We start from the raw sequence: 21710 nt of genomic DNA on the forward strand, positions 1-21710 counted from the left end.
TCTTCCCCTTCCTTGCTTCATCTTCTATAGCTCATTCATCAGAGACCTATAGTACAGTGTTTAGTTTGCTCAGAGTTCATGAAAACACAAAACTGGAAATTAAATATATTAAAATACTTTGTTTTATTTTGTTCCAGAGTTAATCTTTTTGGTCAATTGTTTATGGTATCTTGGCATTGGACTATAGTGCATTGTTGAAATACAACAAGTTAAAACTTGATTTATCTTTTTGGCTCAGCTGTTAGAAACCATAGAATATATTGTACATGGTTTACAATGACAAATTTATTCCATTCATAGGAAACTATTATAATGGACTTTGAAGCTACCTGTTCAATGCTTTTTCAATAATTAAGATTTTCATCTTGCCATGAAAACTTATTTCCCTTAATAAAAATATTTTAAAATGTCTTACAGACATTAAAATTTTCTAGGAATGAATTTTAAATTTTGCTTTACAGAAATTATTGAAATATTTTAAGATAGTGATGGATGTTCATTAAATGAAAGAAAATTTCTGTTTGAAATTTAGATGGTATTTATGTAACTGAGGCAAAAAACAGAACAAAACAAAAAGACAAAAAAATTACATGTAATTACCCAACAACTGGGGTACAAAGCTAACACAGAGGTTCAGTTTTATATGATTCCTTCTGTCTTCAGGAAGTTTTGTGGGGTTCATGAATTCACTACATTCATTGATTTAAAAATACTTTTTCTCAACATTTTCTATGACTAGCATAAAAAAGAAAGGGACAAGAATTTTCAGAATTCCTTCTTGCCCATAATTTCTAGATATAATGTGATAATCGTATTTCAAATTCAGGAAATTCATTGGTTTATTTGGTTTTGTTTTGTTTTTTAAGTTCAATAGTTTTTGTTGTTGTCGTTTTGATTTTTTCTGTTTTCCAAAACAAGGTTTCTCTGTGTAATAGCCCTAACTATCCTGGAACTAGCTCTGGATAGAATAGGGTGGCCTCGAATGCACAGAGATCCACTTGCCTCTGCCTTCCGAGTTCTGGGATTACCAATGACCGGCCTAAACTCAATAGTTTTATGCACATTTCCTTTTCTTTCTTCTCATTTTCTACATTACTCTTCCCTTACCATCCACATCCTCCTTCTAATTTCAAGTTCTTTTTTTTACTTTTTGATAAGTCAAACCTCTGATTTTTTTGGCAATCATAAAGGTTGTAGACCTGTCTCATTTTATAAGAACAACACACCAAAAGTAAATATAGTAGACATGGTAGATTTATTTAGTATGCAAGAAACCATGCTACTTTAATTCGGTAGACCACTGTTGTCCACTTAGGTAGAAATTATTCTGGGCTCCTTCAACTGGGGCAGCTAGAAGAGGGGTGTACCTTATTGTGTACTCTCTAGGGTTAAAAGGTTTTTAACCAGGAACCCATTGCTCTGTTATGTGTATCTGAAGTATTCCTCCCCTCTCAGAAACATCTCTTATCCCTGAGCTATTTTTATCTCACCAAATAAATCTGGTTGTAAAACATTTTTAACTGTGCTACTAAAGAGCAAGTTAACAAAGATATTCATTAAAAGAGCACATGTTTCTTAATGAAACATGTCAAAAATATTTCGGGTTCTTTGTAGTCTTGACAACTGCATTAATGAAGTCCCATATTCTGTCAATGCCTTTGGTGGACAATTATTTTCAATCTGTAGTAGCATTGTATTCAGGTATCATGGTATGAGAAACGAATGTGACATTCACTGATGAGAGTTTGGCAGAGTGCATGATTGGTTTCTTAGTTACCCAGCAAAGGCCCATGCCCCATTGGTTAGCACCAATTCACACAATAATGCTTTGCCCTGATACAGGATGGTAAATACATCTGACATCTTCATTCTTGAGAGTAGGAGCTACAAGGTGCAGTGTGAGGATATCTTTGTGACCAAATAATATCTTCCACACTGCTTAAAGTAGGCTAGAAACCACCCCCATTGTTTTGTTAAAGGCATGATAGAGGCATGAAAGTACAAAGGCTTATTTGAAAAATTTTCTCTGAGATCTACTTTTTCTGGTTTAGTACTAGTCGTTTTTTAAACTTTTAGGACAGTGCAGGCACTTGAGTAAGATTTTCTTTCATGGATGAGAACTGGCTATTCAAAATTGGCCACTTGGGGATATTTTCTTATCAAAGACACTGGTGAACAGAAGGGTTGAAAAATAATTGAAAAGTTAAGGAAAATTACGCAGGCATGCTTATGTATATACATATATACAATGATGCCTAGCTCTATGGACTGTTGTTCTATGCAGATTTGTAGACCATGTACCATAGAAGAGGAATTGTACTGATTGAAAGCAGCATATCTTCCTTTCATTTGCTGATGTTTGAGTGTTTCTTATTGCATAGACTCAGATGTATATTATTCAACATCTTCCATGGAATGATGTACTCAGCGTAGACTCTGTAAAAAATGTATGAATTTTCCAATGAGAAATATTAACATCGCAGAAATGTTAGTTTATTATGTTTCATACCGTCTTTCTCTTTTCCCCAATTTATGTTAGTAAGATACATATAATTGTGCCAAACCTTAAAAATGACATAAATAATTTTGTTTAATTGGTCTATTTTATTTTATACAGTAGATTATAAGGATATACATTACAGCAATAATTATCTTTACAACATAGTTGTAATTTATACTATAGTGCGGCAGTCATTTAGAGTTATATGACTCTTTTTTTTTCTCTTACACCATCAGAATGGGAAATTCTGAATCAGTCTTTTTTAAACTTCAGGGAACTTAAATGTTAATATACAAGGGATTCTCAACTTGATTATTATCGATTGTAAGGTTGAGCAAATACTATAATTAAAGGCACATTAGCTATTTTTGATTATGCTGTAGGAGACAATGTCTGAGCTTATACTAGATTCAACAGTGTATCTGCAGATCATATTTTTGCTTCCATTATTTTGGATGTTTCTATAGAACTACTAAGGAATTTTGCATGGAATTATTCAGGTTCTTAAAGTATGATAAGATCTCCCAAATTTAGCAGTTGTTATGATTTGCTATGTCAGCCTTGTGGGAGAAATACTTAACTTTTTTTTTTTCATTTCATAAATACTGAATCTCACTCTTTAGTTCAGGCTGGCTTGAACTCAGATAGGTTCTCTGGAGTTAGCCTCTTGAGTTCTGGGATTTCAAGTGTACAACACTGTATCTGGTTAATAATGGGTACTGAATACTTTCACTCTTAAAGAAGCATGGTGCAACTTCATGTTCCTTTTAAGTATTCTATAATATTGTAGGTGGAGGGTTTTTTGGCTGGGTTGCTGTCCAGGTTTCTCTTTCCCATAGCCTGATAAGTACCTTCTTACACCAAGAGCCTAGAGCACAGGGGTCAAGTCTACCTTAGGGTACCAGTTCTCTCTCGGCATCCAATAATTTTGTAGATGTTGTCTTCAGCAATAGGAACTCAATCTCAGTTTAAGGTGAGCAAACCTCTGTCCTCATATGAGCATAAACCTGGGTTGTTTGGGGATCTCCATGGGACCCCTCTAATCCAACTCCACCAACACCTTCACCAAATGCAACCCTCACTCACTACTGAAGATTGTCTGAATACAAAGGGTGGCATTCTCCATTGGTAGAAGCCCTCATATTGGGGTCACCCTCATAGATTTCAGGAAGCTTCCACTGCATTAGATTTTCACACCACTCCTCCAAAGCCTCCCCCATTCCAGCTGCCTCTCTCCACACTTTCTCCCTCCACTCAATCTCCACCACACACACCTGATCCTTGAACCCTTCTGCTCGTGTGTCCATGTCCACCCACCTCCAGTTCAGTTCACCCACCTTCCCCTTCCCAAAGAGGTCTGTGGATTGTAGCTTGATTATCATTTACTTAACAATTAGTATTCACTTATGAATGAATACACACCATAGCTATCTTTCTAGATCTGGGTTACCTCACAACATATGATTTTTTTTTCTAGTTGCATCCATTTGCCTGCTTTCTTTTAAATAGCAGTGGTCACAAGTGAAATTATTGATCCCAATGGGAAAGAGACATTAGAAAAAAAATTAGTATCCATGTGCTTATGATTCCTTACAGATAGGAACTTTGCTATATTTATTTTAGTTTTGAAGAAATCTTCCTATACTTATTTTAGTTTTGAAGGTCTAACATTTTATTTGAGTAAATATGCATCCACAGGTTGAGTAAATGACTCAAAAGTTTAAACACGGGCAAACTAATACTTTCTCATAGTAAGATACCCATTTGTTGCTGTGTTAAGTGTTTGGATATAACTATAGTTATAGCAGAAGTTTACAATTGGATATTCTAGAATGAGAATGGTATATCGTGATCATTTTTAAAACTAGGGGAAGATTTTAAAGATGTTATATTTCATGCGCATTTCTTCAAGATAGCTTATAATTTTATATAACATGATGAGTTTGGGGGGATGGGGTTGTTTTTCAAGACAGGGTTTCTCTGTAGCTTCAGAGCTTGTCCTGGAACTAGCTCTTGTAAACCAGGCTGGCCTCAAACTCACAAAGATCCTCCTGCCTTTGCCTTCCAAGTGCTGAGATTAAAGGCCACTGTCTGGCCATACTTTTTTTGTTGTTGAAGGTATCACTTTTTTTTTTTAAGTTGAGGTATTTTACATAAGAAGGGGATAGTGCTTTTCAGTGTTTACTCTTTAGCTCAAAGTTAGTTCATTATTCTAAAGTTAGTTCAGTATTTCTATAGGGTAGAAAATATATAGACATGATTAGTACTGAAGTCAACATGAGATGCAATTGACAAAATTGGTTTAACTTATGGAAAGGAGAGCCTAAAATTATTTCATAATTAAAACTGCCTTAAGTTTTACTGAAACATTCATTTTTCATCATGGTTGGAGTATAAAATACCCCAAGAAAGCAAATAAATTAGATCATGTTTATTTACTTCATTAATAAAGCCTTCTAAATTTGTCTATGAAAGAAAATATAGTAACATTAAGCAAACTGGAAGTTTTAAAGCTATAGTTTTAAGTAAGACTAGTAACATTAATTATAGCTCATATGAAAGATATTGACTGGGAATCGGAACATTGTTCAAATGGATAGGTAGCTTGCAGAGTATGTAAATATCTTTTTTATGTATAAAGATGGTGGTATGTACATATATTCATAATTTGTATCTTTTTTAACTGCTCATTTAAAGACTGCCTACAATACAGTCCATTTATGATTATACTACACAGCCAGCTTACGGTTTTATTGAAACTAATAATATAAAAGACAAAGAGAATGCCTGGGGCCTTTTCTTCGTCAATACTAAAGTTGCAGATCTAGAGTCAAAGGCAGAAAATCTCCAAAGCCATGAGGTAGCTGGAAGGCAGGAGCTATCTAGTTTATGAAAGTGGAGATTTTAGGTATTTTTTATGTTTCCTTTGTTGCCTGTTCTCAGAAAGCTCCTGTTTCTTCAGATTGCACCGTTGTTTGGAACCAAATAGAGCCTTCTGACCACCTAAACAAGAGTCATTTTAACTAAATATACACCTGAGGGACTTGGCTTGATCTTATGACCTGTAGTTTCTTAAGGTCGCAGGTCCAATTTGAAGCCCTGAAAGATGAGGTAAAGACAGATCTTAGAGACTATCAGGTTAATCGTCTTCTTGGCGTCCTCCAGCTCAGTCCCACGTAATCATCAAACACGAGACACTTGCCTCAGATGAGCGTAGCTGACCAGAAGTAGGAGCAGTGCTGGTGAGCCTCTGAGCCGCTTTCCAGAGCTGGTAGAGATTCCATGAAATGAAGGTAGTAAAAGTCCAGCTCAAGCACTGGCTATAGTGATACGGAGAGCCAGGGGGTAACTTGCCAAAGGAAGGGTGGAAATACCAGAGAGGGCATAATAGATGGGCATTTCCCTTCCTGTTTGTTTTTATTTTAAACCAGACTTACTTGGCACGTTAACAGGGACTTGCATGAAACCTGACTTCCAAATAGTTACTTTTTAGTGAAATATAATTATCAATGAAAGCTTTTTAAAAATTTTAACCTAAAAGCTCCATAATTTCAAAGAATTTGCATAGATAATTTTAATGTTTATTTATTTGTCCCCTAAATGGTATTTAAAATATTTCTTCTACTAATATTTCTTCTAAGTGGAAATATATAAACATTAGAGGCACTCACCATGAAGATTTATGCTTTATTTTAATTATTTTTGTGTTTATACTTACGCTGGATATATAGTCAGTAAGTGCTTTTCCTGTGTTCCACATGAGAGCTAGATTCTTGGTGGGAAATTGTTAAGCAAATGTACTGGATTATGGTGTATTTGTTAAAAATGCAGATGAAAGTAAAGAGGTACATGTATATCCAGATGTTTACAAGCCCCCTTTTAAACACACTGACCTATTAGCAAATCTACTGATAAAAAATCCTTATCTAGCAAGAAATAGGCATTGATGAAGGCTCAATCAACATGGAATTAATTTTATTTCACTAATTTGACGTGTGGGGGGGCATGGTTGATGCTTGAGGTTGTTTTCTGGATTCTCCCTTCATCTCTCTCAACACTTTATACTGAGAAAGAATCTAAATCTAGAGCTGTGGTTTACAAAGTCTGGGATTTATGCCTCCACCTCAGGTTCCACATTGGAATTATGGACAGGTTCTTATTCCACACCCTGTATGTGTGCTGGGGTAAAGTGTTTTATTGGTTGAGTCATCGCCCCAGCTCCAATATTAATGTGAAATAATGTGAACTTGACTTTCCTTGTTGTGCTTGTCTAAAGCAGGTATATGTATCCCTCTTTGCAAATTCTTTCACTTTATAGATGGAAGAAATGCTTACATTTTAAGGATAAAATGGAGTATTAATTTAAAAGCTTATACACAACCCCTGGAACATATAAATTATCCATTCCAAGGTGAGATATATTAAAATATCCACATTTTAATGTATCTTTATTAGATATTATGATAATCAACCATGTATAAGTTCAATCGACATTTCTTTCATTAATTCTAGGTAAAATAATGTGGTTCATATATAACATTTAGAATTCCTATTATTACAGGTATCTTAAAGTCTGCTAAGTATGGAAGTGGGGACTAGCTCCCTTCTTTTTCTGTGGACCTATTATTTGGATTTTGCAACCATTATTCCATGTTAACAGCTGTCTGAATCTCAGTCTAAGCTGCTTTGTAGTTTCCAAACCCAATCCTATAATTAATAAAAACAAAACCAAATATAAAACAAGCATAAACATACTGAACTTCTTTTTAATAGTTAAACAGGTAAGCAATTCCCTTTTAAAAAATGACATTAAGACATTCATACTTCACCAAACTTCCTTAGGACTGTCTTTTCTGTTTATATTCTATCTAATGGAGCTTGGGATAAATAAGTGTTCCAGTATAGACTCGACAGCACTGTCTTTGACGTATATGTATCTTTAAATCTTTCGGTAGATCTTATGTTTTCAAATTAAAATTTCTGTGATTTGATGCATAAGCAGAGCTAGTTGAACAATGCTGTGGCATTGTTCTGTGGTTTTTTTTTGTTTTTGTTTTTTTTTCTGTTGCGATGGTCAGTTGGGTGTTGAGAGACTCGTGCTGGATGTAGTGGGGGTAACTATGAACCAGAGCCTGACGGTTTGAGAGTCACAGGAAATGAAACAGAAGGCTGAGAGACTCAGAGCAAATCTCTCTGTTAGCTGAAAGACTGAAGTTGGAAACAAAGACAAATTCATTTTTTCATGGGTAGTGTCTGCAAACCTAGGCTTGGGGAACTCAGATACCCCTGTGTGCCTTTCAGTAGATTTATGAAGTCAGTAGATAGATGAGGTACAGATCAGCGTTGGGAGTTAATGCTTTCCTTTATAGTTTGATATATAAATTGCTTAAGGATTTAGAATACGTCTACTGTAAGGATGAGAGATACTGGATTAGAATTAAGGGGATTGACTTGGTCTTCTTTTCCTACAAAACCAACATTGCTTCATGTCAAAACGCAGTGTGTTCCCAAAGTGTAAATAACAAAAACCTTTGCTGGAAACTTATTTTAGAAATGAAGACTCTCATATTTCTAAAATATATTATCATTGTAAAGAACAATTCTATATACATTTATTTTTAGAACTCAGCAACTTAACATGGTGTCAGCACGTCCAGCTATGTCTATAAAGTGTTCCCTTTTGAAAGTAGAAGTGGTCACAATTTGGATTTCTATTTTTGACTCTCCACTTAAAACTTATATCTGTGTAACTCTCCTATTCCGAAGTCAATATAAATAACATGAAAACTGTAGATCAGTGTACAACACATTCATTTATAAAACACTTTCTTAATAAATGGTGAGCGTTTTCCATGCTTCTTATGGTCTATTGTGTTTTGTGATGGTGCAGTTTATTCAGCATTATATACTTTGGGTTAAAAGAGAGAACTCTTAGTAGTTACATTAAAATTCTTTATTTAACAGATGCCCAAAATATTTCTGTATGAAAATTCATTGTTTGTTCTTTGTTTGCTTGTTTGTTGTCCATAGACCCTTGGTTTAAGGTTTTGTTTACCTGTAGTCATTGTGTTCTGCTTTATAAAATTATAAAATTCTATTTTATAAAAATTTCTTGAGATAGGCAAATTATATATTTAAAATTCTTAAATGGATTTTGAAAATACAAATATGCTAAAACAGGATCTCTGGGTTTTCATTCTCCATGAAAAAAAATCTATTCATATATTTTAAATCTTGAATTTTTCTTCATCTTCCTGAAGTCAGCCATGTTCTGAAAATATGAATGAAAATTCATATATTTTAAATCATTTTAAGATTATTTTTATTTTTATTCACTAGTATCTATGTGTATCTGTGTCTTCCATGGTATGCTGGTGATCACAAGGGAATTTATAGGCAGTTATGAGTCACCCAAAATGGTTACTGTGATCTGCATTTGGATCCTTTAGAAGAGCAGTTATCTCTGCAGCTTATCTCATGAATTTTAAGTTGTATGCTATTTTGGGTAATATAAGGTAGGTGTATGCTCTGTCTCACCTAACAACCGATTCATCCCTCTGCTCTGCATATCCATGCAAAATATGATCCCAGCCAGTTAGTCTTCTAGGTGATTTAACAAGGGTGGCGGTCTGTAGTGCTTCTACTCTTGCTCATTTGACCTAGTGATGTCCCAATTATGAACACGCTTACGCTTTGGGCATGTTAAAGAGAAGCCATAAAATGTTTTCTTACAGTGAAGATGCTGAATGCTTTAGGCCTGATGAGCAGTGAAAAGTGCTTACTGAAGCTGCAAAGGTGTGTGCAAAGAATCTCCAAGAGAAACCGTGGAGGAAGATACATGTGAAAGGTTTGGTGTGTTTGTGCTCTCACCTCCAGTAGCAAAAGTTGACTCCATAGTGTGTGGTGGTGGTGGTTAATTCATTGGAAAAGGCATTAACTTTTTGAGTTGAAGAGCTGAACTGGACACGTGTCTGTTCAATGTTCAAGAAAACATTGTGTCTTCATGAAGACTTCAAGCAGGAGACCCTGAAACCAGTGCTATCAAGTCACTACAGCAAATAAGAGATAGTTCAACTGGTTCGGGAATGAGCCGCAACAGAAAAATGTAAAATTTACTGGAGAGGCTGAGTCTCTTAATAAAGAACCTATAAATAAATGACATACAAGAAGAATCTGATTGAGACCAAAGGTTATGACCAGAGCAAGACTTTAACTACATTGGAACTGAGCTGTCATGGAAGAAGATGCCTTACAGATGTCTGTATCCACTAAGTACAAAGCAGGTAGCAGGACATAAACACAGAAGGCATGTTTAACCCAGGTAGTGTGTGTTAGCTTGTGAGGACATAAGAGGAAGTCAGGCATATGTTAATACACAGTCTCACACACTAAAAAATAAAACAAAAAAAGAAAAAATAATCAATTCTTTGCCTGTGTTCAGGTAACATGATGACAAAGTAGGGTGGTGGACATCCTGTTTGGGGAATGGTTTATCTGAACTAAGAGAATAATTGAAAGTGGAGGAATTTGAATTCAAATTCCTATTATTAGTAGATCATTTACCTGGCTATTACTGACGGCAGTCTGATTACTCTGGAAAATAAAAACACAACCTCATAGTTTTAGCCTATTAATTGGGGACGTGACTCAGAAAGCTCCTGTCACAGACACCTGGTGTTCAAACGTATTGAGTAGGCAACTGGCGCATTCTGAATCTGGACAGAAGGTGGTCCTGGAAATCATTTGCTACTGCTGAGGTGGTAGCATCCAGCAAAGCAGCAATGGGTAAATTAAAACCATAAACTGTAAATGCTCGCTGAAGAAACTTAAGGGGTAAAGTGATGGATGGTTTTAGATGTTCCCTGATGTTTCATAAGGAAGTGGGGATAAGCATTCATGTAGTAGCAAAAGGTGGAGAAAGATTTGCGTCTGGAACTAATGGAAGAGTGTGTTGCCGCTCATTGGCAGAATTTTATAAATCATCTAAAGATAAAGAAAATGGTGAAGAAACTGAAATTCACTAGCCCAATGAAACCAGCCTGCCTGCTTGCTTGCTTGCTTGTTGCTCGCTCCCTCCCTCCCTTCCTCCCTCCCTCCCTCTCTCCCTCCTTCCCTCCCTCCATCCTCCCTTCTTTCTTTTTTTTTACTGGTGTACTATGTAACTCAGGCTTACCTGGAACTCAAAATTCTTCAGCCTCAACCTCCTGAGTTGAATTATAGGTGTGTGCCACCATGCTCAGCTTGTAGACGTATTTCTAATTGTACAGATGTTAAAGGGCTTGATTAGGAGTATAGTCCTTGGATCTCATTCAGAATTAAAATTACCCATGTTCCCAGAAATTTTAGTGTCCCATTGTGATCATCAGGTGATATCAGGCAACTCTGGGTCATCTTTTGGGGTTCTCAGTACATTTAATAAAGGAATTTAAGAAGAGACTCAAATGGAAGATAAAAGACAATTTTATTAGCCTTTAAGAGAAGAACATGTATAAATCTCAGCAGCTACCTGGAGGAGGAGTGAAGTAAAAAGTAATGCCATTTGAGTTACACAGGCAGAAAGGTCAAACACTTGAAAGACACGCAGCCAAATGGCAAGCAACAGGGCTTTAGAGAAAGAGTTAGGTAGCCTGAAGTGTCAGAGAAAGCATGCTTAGATTTTAGTTAGCATGCCTAGAAAATAAAAAGAAAACAGAAACAGAAATTTCCCCTTGCCAAACCAGGACATACATAGAAGTGTGGGCAGACCCAATTAACCTTAAAACAACTTCACAGTAGCTTATAGGGTAGCAATCCTATGAAGGAAATGTATGTTATCTCATTGAAATAATAATTATTCTGCTTCTTTTGCATGGCTTAAATTGAGGCTACCTTCCTAGGCGTGATACCTCAGTGATGGGTTTGGTTCAGACCAGATCAGAAATTGTAATCTCTTGGCAAGAAGCAGATTTTACTTAATGGACTTGATCAGGATTATAACCTCCTTAATGACACTTCAATGAGGTCTAAAGAAAAACAAACTTCTGACCCAATGTTCTTCCAAAAGCCTTTGGAAATAAGACTTTCATTGGTTGAGGCTTCTCCAAGTATGATTCCCCCTACTGACATTGTCTGCTTTTGATGTATAGCCACCAGCATCTTCCTGTTCCATGATCTCCACGCAGATGATACCTCCTCTTAGTCCAATAACAGTTTGACTCCTTAGCACTTCACTATGTAACTCCTGATTTCATCTGGGTAGACACTTTATCATATCACCACAAAAAGGAGGATACGGTGGTACAAGATATTTGAGATAGATCACATTTCCATAATATCCATTACAATACAGATAACCAGAATTGATTGATTTATACAACTGTCATAATCATATTTAATGCATGAGAAAAATACAGTGCATATGCAAAATTTGGTTCCTGCTATGTACAGCCATTCATTAAGAAGTTGGAAGTTGGACTACTATACAAACTTAGGGCAACTATAGGAAAAAATGAAAACTCTAGAAAATTAAGTTTCATAATGGCAATGGTAACATTTTACTTCAGTTTTAAGGTTTTATCCTGAATGTAAACAGTTCCTATTGCTACCACCAAGCATTTCATTTATCTTGCTGAGTTTGTTTGTTTGTTTGTTTGTTTGAGTCATTGTCCTTTCAGTAAGGTGACAGCATAAAGATTACTAGAAGGAGGGCTTTTGACTGAGACAGAACTCTTAGATTCTCATCAGTTTTGATAGTTCTTTAGTTGGTACCACACTCCTTCATTGCCAGGCTGAGGGTTACTTAGGTTTCCTCTGAATGGTAATGGTACAACTGTTACTGTCCTCTCACACCTACAGTACCACTGGCCAGTCTTGGAGCGCTTTGTCCAGCATGCTGTCTTACTTACCTAACACTTCGGTCTTAAAAATAGCCACTTTACATAAAAAGAAACTGAGATATCAGAAGAATCGGTCCCTTAAGACTATGCAACTTGTGTACATTGCAGTCAGAGATTGTAACTACTTTTTAAAATTATTTCCAGTAGTTTTTGGCATAAATTCATTAAAGTATTATTTTGATAATGGAATATTTCAAAATAATGATGAAACTGTCTAGGCAGAAGTTACTTAAAATTTTCTGATGCTTTCAAAAATGAAGATATTGGTGCCGTGAGAATATAATAGTGTTGAAAGGAGCTAAGATCAGATTAATGCCATTTATTCCCTGTTAACCAGTCTGCATTCGTGATCCTCCTACTTGGGCACCCAAGCTGCTTGCTCAACTCTGCTTGTAGAGATAACCCTTAATTCATCTGTATCCTGTTTTTGAGTCATTTCATTAAACAAAAGCTTTTGAGTCTTCTTTTGTTGCTGAGAACAAATGGTTAGATTTTAGAAACTATAGCTACTTTTGTTATTCACAAATTCCAGAGCCTTTCAAAATTTATCATTCCCGTTCTCCGTGCTGCACACAATCAGTCATTATGTCAGCAGCTGCCCAGGGAGCCTCGCTGCAATCCATTCAGCCAAATAATAGCCATGAGGGCAACCATTTCCACATTAAAAATAATAAGAAAATCAAGTCCTCAAATTGCAGAGTCTTTTATTTCTGTAGTTAAAAATTAATTACTCATATTTAGTAAAAGCCCCATTATGTGCTTTGGCAGGTAGGAAAAGCAATATCTGAGTTGAAAATTAAGTTGATTCGACTGATATGTTTTAATAATAGGGAAGGTTATATAAGGTCCCATTTCCAAGTAAACGACTACAAATGATTTATTAGAGGCCACCATAACTTAATCACATGTCATCTTTTTCGTAGTTTAGGGACTACGCAATCAAAATTGCAATCCTTTGAATATTTATAAATTTTGAAAGACTATTAGTGCATAGAGGTAATAAGAATTTTACTTTTGTATATTCAAGATAATAAGCACACTTAGTTTTTTAATGCAAGATATAACTGTTAGTAAAATAGAACATAATTTTCTAAGTTTGTGGATCGTCTTGTGCCACTTTTCTAGCAGAAATCTGTTCATTGTCTTTTAATGATGTAAACAAAAAATATACCTAAAAGCAAAGCTTCTGGAAAAATCATTTGTTCTGCCTTATCTTGAATCGTTCCTCAAACTTGACCTTGGCTTGTGTTTCAGGGCGGGGTCGCTAAAGACATCCTTGTTGACAACAGTTTTATCCAGGGGGATGTCCACAGAGTTCCTTTTGGGCATCAGGTGGTTGGAGTTATAAACTTTCACGAAGGACTTGATCTTGGATCTCTTGGCGATTTTCTTCTTGCCCATGGCAGCTGTCACTTTTCGGGAATAGTGGTCAATTCCAGCCACCAGGGTATGGGTGTAAGGGCAGTCTGAGGTGCCATAATCAATGTTCTTCACGATGATTGCTTTGCGTCCGGAGTAGCGCCCTGCCAGGACCAGCACCACTTTCCTGAGCTTCATGAACTTGCCCATTTCGACAGCAAGCAGCCAGTTCCCAACAATAAGGAAAGGAGGCCACTGCTGCTCTTTTCTCTCCTTTAAGATGTTTCAGTCCCATCATTCTAGAGTACACTGCTGTATATTACAATCAAAACATAAATATTGTAAAGCTTTCTTGTGTGCACACGTTCATACAGTTCCATTGTGTGATGCCAGTTTCTCGCTCTTCTGTGTCTCTGAACCACTTATGCTCTATTAATGTCTTAGGTGAAGGCCTATGGTTCTGTCAGCATACTCGATTACTTTAATTCTTATTCTGAAATAAAACTAATGAGATACAGTGCTAACCCCATGATTAGTTTGCTGGCAGTGTATTTTATGTCACCAATGAAATTGGTGGCGTCTGCCCTCAGCGTGTTGCCACCTCTGCCTATCACTTGACTTTTTTGATCGTTTGTTTTTGTTTTTTACTAGTTTTCCTTCCCAGAATCTGTATCATCCTGACAAATGAACAATTAATACAAATTTTAATTCTGTTTGGGTTATATGGAAAATGTAGTTTTCTTTGGTGACTTGACAACTTTTTTAACATCAATAAACATCTACCATTGTCCATATATCTATGTATGGTTTATCTATCATCTATCTATGAATCTATCTATTTATCTATCTAACTATCCATCATCTATGCATCTTTCTATCTAGCAGTTATTGAAAGAATCTAGGTAACATTTAGAAAGTAATGGCTCATGTCTCTTCAATTATTGGCAAAACTCAGTAATTAAAACTTCATACTTCATTAGCATTTTCAAAGCACTAAAAGAAATTTCTTCAAAAATTACTGTGAAAATGAGATTTTTATGGCAGAATAATTAAGGCTACCCATTATTCTTATCTGTAAAGTATTCATGTATTGTCTTTTTAATCATCAGATATTAGGATTTTTGTTTTGGTAGGAAAGTAATCATACCGTGCTAAAGAGTGAGTATTTTTATAGATTGATAAATGCTATAAAATAACACTTATTATTAATGGATAGTTCTTGTAATTTTGATTATATTTATTTTCTTGAAATGTGACTATTAAAATTCATGTTCATTGTGTTTCTCACCTATGTGTATTGTATATTACATATGTATATGTACACACATATATATTTAATACCAGTGTTTATCTTCATGTAACTTCAAGTATCTAATGTTAATGGCTTTAATCCAGTGTTTTAGCACAAATATTTCTAAAACATTACTTGGATTTTTCAAATACTTTAAAATTTGCCAAACAATTACATATACTTGAAATGCATAAATCTTCCAAACAAATGTGATACAGGTTTAATATGAAACTGGAACAGGCTTGGATAATGAATGCCAAGCTTAATGTACAATCTATTTTTTGAATAAATCATACAGGAAAATTGCAGAGTGTGTAAATTACATAGCCATCATAAATCAATATCTTTTAGATTGCTCTGCCTCAGATAAGGGGTAGCACTACAGAGGCCATGTCTTACTTGCAAGTGAATGAGAAAAAGCAATTAAAGTCAGAGGGGAACACCCATTAAGAAAAGAAAATGCTCAGAAAATTACTATAAAAGTTAAGTATACGAATGACATGTCCCTGGGTAGTGGTTATCTTACAATCTTACACAGAGGTCATGAGTGAAAGAGATGGTTTGTGCTGGTTTATACCATATGACGCTCGCAGGGCTAAGTTAAGAGGCTTGAACTATGCCTGTAAATGTCACTAATGCTTAAGAATGCATTCTCAAAAGTCCCAGCGTAGTTAAATTGATTTCATAATGAAGATTTTGAACTTATCAGTGTGGTGGAGGAGCACTGTCTCTGTTATAAGCTCATTTTCCTGTTAAAATGCTCCCCCGGAAAAATAATTATCATCTCTTCAAACAGAAAGTTTCTTTATGAAGAATCATTTTATTAAAAATACTAACATTACCTTGCAATCCAGTCTTGATTTGTACAAGATAAATGAAGAGAAATTATCCAGCAATAAGAAAATTGTGTAAATTACAGATTCTGAATGTAGTATCTATACTGGCAATATAAGTTTTACGAAGAGACGTGAACACATTAAAAAAAATCTTCCTTTTTTTTTTTTTTTTTTACAGGATTCTATTAAGTGCCAGGAAGTTTTGCCAAACAGATTTTAAGGGGGGAAATCAGGCTATCCTAACTGTCCAAATGTTTTCTCCCATTTCCAAGAAGCAGCTGCTGGGAGTCCCTGCCAGTAGTAAACCTTTCAGGCAGAATGGGAGCAGCTGCCAATCCTGTGTCAATATTTTAAATACACTTCCAGCCATCCTCATTGGTGTCAAAATTTCCTACCTCCCACAAAAGGGCTAGCAGTTATCTTTCCTCGGTGCTTGCCTCCATTCATTCTCCTGGTGGCAAAAAAGCCAACTCTGCCGTTGTGATAAGACTATTTCCTTGACTACCGTAAGAACAAATATCAGTTGTTTTGAGGGAGACAGCTCTGAAACCATAATCATAGAATGACTATTGATATTTGGAGCACAGAAATAGTTCAACAAATATTTAATGGCCAATATTTTAGACACTTATTATTGGGCTTTAGAAATCACCATCCCCAAGGAATCAAAGTCTACATCTTACCAATCAATATCAATACCTTACCAATCAAATTTGGCAAAGCCAAGAAGTCAATGGCTAGAAATTATTTGGAGGTATCTGTTATGCATACATTAAATTTTCCCACCAGATAATTTCCCATGTGATTTCCGGATTATAATGTAAAGATGATATCATCATCTCTAGTCTCAAAACACATCATAGAAGCAAAAGATAATGATAAATATGTGATATTAATGAAAACATGAACTCAAAGGGGAAAAAAGGATGTAAGCTTATGTTCAAGAACAGGTTCCATGAAATCTTTGTGTCCTTGAGTAACTGCATCTTGACTTTTATTGATAAAAAGAAGATAAGAAATAATAGGGTAAGAATATAAAGCAGAGGGATGGGAGGTGAGTGAAGGTCCTGTGTCACAGGTCACAGATTGGAGGAAAGAATTTGCATAGAAACTAAGATGGTGATACATAGCCTACTACTTCATGTGGCGGGCGTCCAATGCTTTTAACTAATAATCGAATGTTGGACTTTTTCTTATTTTTTAAAAAGTAGTTTAGTGATTATTGAGATATTTACTGTATGATTTTGTATGTGTGTGCCCACACATGCATGTGTATCCCATGCATCATAGTACACATGAAAAGTAAGAGGACACCAAGTGAGAGAGTGTCCTCTCCTTCAACCTTGGGGATTCAAGTGTTGAACTTGGGTCCTCAGGATTGGTGCCAATTCCTTTTGTCCAAAGAGACAAATTTTTAAATTAAAAGTTGGAGAGTTTGTGGAATTGAGCTTTCAGTTCCTTAACTGAACTTTATTTTATGTATAATCCTTTGAAGGCTTGGTTGTTCACATTCAAACAATTCCAGCATCATGTATCATTATACATATTGCTAATGATTGAAAAGTACACATACAAAATTCTGACTCATTCATTAGATCACAAGACACAACTATAAAGTAATTTGATTTAAAAAAAACTTCTAGAATTTGAGTGGCTGATGATGTCATGCTTAGTACAGTCATTCTAGAAAACTGTATACTTACTCTGTTGGTGAGGGCTTTCCTGAAATAATGCAATGCTTCACTGCGATCACAAGTAGGAAGTATTTGTCACTTCAAGATACGTAGGTTTTCAACAATAAATAAAACCTCAAAACTAACAGTGTATGATTAAACATAATATTTATCTCATATACTGGAACATTAGTGAATCAATGAGTACAAATGTCAACAAGTATGATGGCCAGAGTTGAGCTTTGTTGTTACGAAATTAACACATCTCCTTTGCTTCGTGCGTGTGCACGTGTGTGTGTGTGTCTGTGTGTGTCTGTGTGTGAGAGAGAGAGAGGGGGGAGGGAAGGAGGAAGAGAGGGAGAGAGAGAGAGAGAGAGAGAGAGAGAGAGAGAGAGGCTTGACATCATTTGCTTCTTCAGTAGTCCTGCTTCAGAGGTGGGGGTTGGAATGCCTACATAGAAAGTTTGTTGTCATCTTCTTCCTGTAGAATCCCTGTGTTCTGGTAACAGAGCCCCTACATCTTCCTAGGATGAGATAGGCACTAATGATGGAATGAATGCTACCTGCTTAGAATGTTTTCCTGGACCAAGAAAAATCCTATGCGAGTGTTAAAAGTTCAAGGTGTTACTGATAAGCTTTGATTTACTCACATCTGTACCCCCCCTTCCCTAGCAAGTATAGTATTAAGGAGTCCCACACCTGTGGGGCTTTTTATAAACCCAGGAATAGATGTGACTAAAATATATTCTGTAAAAACCGTTGTATGCTTCAATATGCTATTTCTTGATTGTTTGGAGTCATATATTTTTATTAGAAAGAGTGCTTGATTATTTATTTACATATTTTATTTTTCAAGTGACATTTAAAGTGTGTGAAGAGTGAGTTCTCTTTTAGGTTAGCCAAGATTTCTTTTGAGTTTTGTTTTTTAATAAGTGTTTCTGTGTTCTTAAGTAGTGTGAATTATATAAATGGTCTTCCCATTGTATTTCCGAAACATGAGTGGTTACATGAAGGGTGTGTTCGAAAGAAATAAACATGCACCGAACCTTGCCTGGCTACAATGTAAAGGTACGCATTTAACTATGACTCCAAAGTCCTTTCCCCATTCCCACGGCACTGTGTTCCATAAGAGGAGACTATGCGAGATGCCTTGTTTTTCCAAGAGTAAACACATTCATTGTCTGGCTTGGGTACAGCTGTGACCGCTGTGCACAGATGTGACAGACACTCCAGGTAAATGAGTGATACAATGTTGATTGTATAGTATCTGGTGATCACTGTAGAATATGTGTGCAATAACAACCCTGCTGGCTAGCTCTTCTTGATCCTTCGCAGAGGTAAAGGACTCCTTGTATGCATTGGTTTTCCCTTCAGGTAATTGAGTTGATCTTGTTTCTCATTTCGTAGTGAAGTGGTGGTTGATTTTTATCCAATAGTTGTGTGGTTCTCAAGGGAACACCTACAGTAGTGTTTTAGATTAATGCCCTGTGTACTTCAGGCAATGAGGCTTCCAACTTGTTTGTTTATATTATTGGGTACACTTATTAAGTATTCCCATCTTCCCCACTTAAGTAACACTGCTAAATAACAGACACCTGAAGGGCATCAGGCAGTGGAGGGATCCATATCTTTTTTTTTTTGGTGTTTTTAAAGATATTGAATTCTTTTTTTTTTTTTTAATTCCAATTTGCTGGCCCTTTTCTATGCTCATGTTTCTTATTCCTTGTGCCTGTACCTTTCAGAATCTTCATTGTATGTCCCCCCAAGTTGTATCTATGAAATGAATTGTGATTAATACCGTGAATGCTTAGTGACATTATGGACCATTGATAGGAAGGTCTGTCCATCTAAAGCATCCTGTGAAGAGCACCTGACATTCCAGGAAGGGAACCAGTCTTAGTGCCTGCTTTACCATGTTGGGCTTTGGAAGCCGTTACTCAAAGTGTGAGCAAGGATGGCAGTACCCTATGTCATGCTTCGAGCCTTAAATTGGCAGGCAGTATTGTTTAATCAAAAAAATCAGCAACTAACGGTTTGTTATCCATCATTTACCTTATGTATTTGCTGAAATAATTCAGGTCACTTAATTTATCAAAAAAGATTTTGCAGATTTTTTTTTAATGGTTTCCTGTTAAGTTTCCATGCTATTGTTACCATACTTTATTAGTGACTATCTTCCTTGAGAAAAGAATTTTGGATTAGGTTTAGGTTGCAAGATGATATCCTTTTAGTTAATTTTTTATATTATAAAGGCATATTGTTATAAACTATGTGTCTTCTTCTACCCTTCCAAAGGATGTTCAAGTTTAAAATGATTGGCCCTATTGTATATGTTACTGTAGACTGGATAGAAGAGTTAATGAGGTTTCTGTTAAAAGTTGGTAGGACCCATACCTTTAAAGAGGAAGGGGCTTATATTTGGCCTCATAATAAATTTTTATTTTGAGAAAATGTGGGTTCACTCCTAGTAGATATTCTGAGTTTTAAACTGAACCAACCACAGTATCTAGATTTTCATGCAGTCTCCCAGCTTAAAAATTGTCAGTATATAGATATAGAAACAGTATGGATTTGGATGAGAGGGGAGATAAGAAGGATTTTGAAAGAGTTAGGGAATGAGGAAACCATAATCAGAACATATTGCATGAAAAAAAAACATTTTCAATAAAAAAATTTGAGATGTAAATTAAAAATAATTTTAAAATAAAAAATAATAGTAGGTGAGGTGGTGGTGGCGCACACCTTTAATCTCAGCACTTGAGTGGCAGAGGCAGGCAGATCTCTGTGAACTCGAGGCCAATTTGAGCTACTAGAGTAGTTCCAGGACAGGCTCCAAAACTCCAGATAAACCCTATCTCAAAAAACCAAAAATATATTAGTAACTGTATTAGTTACTTTTCTTGTTGCTGTGTTTAAAAATAAAAATCTGAACAACTTAGAGAAGAGAGGTATATTTGGGCATGTCGTTTTAGAGGACTGAGAGTCTATGATGTGGAGAACTGGCAAACTGCTGGAGTAGCATGCTGAGGGCTCACATCGTGAACTACAAGCAGGGACATAGAAAATGAAGCAGGAGTGGGGTGTGCCTTCAGAAGCTCCAGGCCCAGACTAGTACCATACTTCCGCGAGCTAGGCCAAAGCTCTTAAAACTCCTTGCAGTGCCAGCTGTGGACCAAGTATTCAAACATCTGAGAACATGGGGACCATTCTCAGTCAATCCACAATGGTAACTAAATTTGATGGTTTTCTGTAATTGTTTAATAATTCTTGGTTCATATAGAAATGTACTGCCTGGCTGAGCAGTGGTGGTGCATGCCTTTAATCCCAGCACTCAGGAGGCAGAGGTAGGCAGATGTCTATGAATTCAAGGCCAGCCTGGTCTACAAGAGCTAGTTCCAGGACAGGCTCCAAAGCTACAGAGAAACCCTCTCTCGAAAAACAAAATAAAACAAAACAAACAAACAAACAGAACACTGTACACATAATAAATAAATAAATCGTTGGAAAAAAAAAAGCTTAGAAATTCCCTATCACCCCCCAAAAACTCTCTGCTTCTCTCCTTTTTCACTTGTTCCTCAGATTCTCACTAATACTATTTATAATTTATGAATCAAAAAGGAGGTCTTTACAATCAATGGAGTCCAAGGACTACTATTACCATTAACATTCTCCAAATAAAAATTCACTTCTATTTTAGGCAAAGAACAAAGGAAAGGAATAATATACGTATTGAATGCATATGGCATATGTAATACTTTAGGTCCATTATTGAATTTCTTGTACAAAAATTCTGTTTTTAATGTAGTAGCTCTCCACGCAAAAGCTCAAGCTCATATTAATGCATAGAGGTGCCATGTTCGATGTCAACTAATTAGGTGCTAAGGGGAAATTTACAGCCATACTTGCAGTATTCCAGGTTATTTTTCTATTACTGTGAGCCTAGAGACATGTTTCTGAAAATTGCTAATGAAGAAAATGTACTGCTACAAGGCCTTAAGAATTCATAAAATGTTTGGGTGACTCTTTAGTTGCTTAACATCATATGCTATGATACGCCAACCTTGAATCCAAACCATGAGGTTATATTTCTATCGCTAATTTACATGTTAGAGAAGTAGGAAATACTAGCCATAAATGCCTTGCCCAAATGTACGTATCAAGTGAGGCACGTGGATG

At 35.9% G+C, this 21710-nt stretch overlaps 2 protein-coding genes across 16 annotated transcripts in view; one reads left to right on the top strand and one right to left on the bottom strand.

Moving 5' to 3' along the window:
* Positions 1 to 21710, top strand: part of Adgrl3 (adhesion G protein-coupled receptor L3) — a 742119-nt gene that overhangs the window by 89219 nt on the left and 631190 nt on the right. The window lies entirely within an intron of this gene.
* LOC130875710 (60S ribosomal protein L27-like) lies at positions 13585 to 13944 on the bottom strand. The gene has a single exon (XM_057771796.1). It carries the CDS (start codon positions 13942 to 13944, stop codon positions 13585 to 13587), a length of 360 nt encoding a protein of 119 aa, XP_057627779.1.

Source organism: Chionomys nivalis, chromosome 6 (genome assembly GCF_950005125.1).
Source record: "Chionomys nivalis chromosome 6, mChiNiv1.1, whole genome shotgun sequence".
NCBI classification, from domain to species: domain Eukaryota; kingdom Metazoa; phylum Chordata; class Mammalia; order Rodentia; family Cricetidae; genus Chionomys; species Chionomys nivalis.

What these genes read in the sequence shown, in the direction of transcription:
- LOC130875710 (XM_057771796.1), bottom strand. Translation starts at nt 13,944, where the DNA reads ATGGGCAAGTTCATGAAGCTCAGGAAAGTGGTGCTGGTCCTGGCAGGG.